Source organism: Sinocyclocheilus anshuiensis, unplaced genomic scaffold, assembly GCF_001515605.1.
Source record: "Sinocyclocheilus anshuiensis isolate Anshui unplaced genomic scaffold, SAMN03320099.WGS_v1.1 scaffold1497, whole genome shotgun sequence".
NCBI classification, from domain to species: Eukaryota; Metazoa; Chordata; class Actinopteri; order Cypriniformes; family Cyprinidae; genus Sinocyclocheilus; species Sinocyclocheilus anshuiensis.
In genome coordinates, this window is record NW_015543492.1 from 1120981 (window position 1) to 1121357 (window position 377).

Consider the following 377-nt stretch of genomic DNA (forward strand, 5'->3'; position numbering starts at 1 on the left):
CTCGGAGGAAAGGTCACCATCAACTGCTCCAAGACCGGATACTCGGCCAACGTTACATTCCACACCAAACCGTTCTATGGGGGCAAAGTTCACAGGTCAGTCAGCAACACTGATACTTAAATGAGACATAATTGAGAGTGGTGATGATGATGATAAATGTGTGTGTTCAGGGTCAGCGCAGAGGTGAAGCAGAACTCTAGCAGGATGGTGGTGTGTAAAGCTCAGGGCGAGTGGAACGGGACGCTTGAGTTCATCTACAGCGGCGGAGAGACCAAAGTCATCGACACCAACAAACTGCCCGTCATCAGGAAGATGATTCGCCCTGTGGAGAAACAGGGCCAGAGCGAGTCCAGGTAAAAATGTGTATAATATATATA

General features: G+C 48.8%; 1 protein-coding gene across 1 annotated transcript in view; it reads left to right on the plus strand.

Annotated features, from left to right (window-relative positions):
• The window catches only part of LOC107694748 (oxysterol-binding protein-related protein 10-like), a 39606-nt gene that overhangs the window by 35413 nt on the left and 3816 nt on the right, over nt 1–377 (plus strand). The window contains exons 12-13 of the mRNA XM_016494428.1: nt 13–95; nt 171–353. Of these exons, the coding sequence (XP_016349914.1) occupies nt 13–95; nt 171–353 (266 nt within the window). The remainder of the gene's footprint in view (nt 1–12; nt 96–170; nt 354–377) is intronic.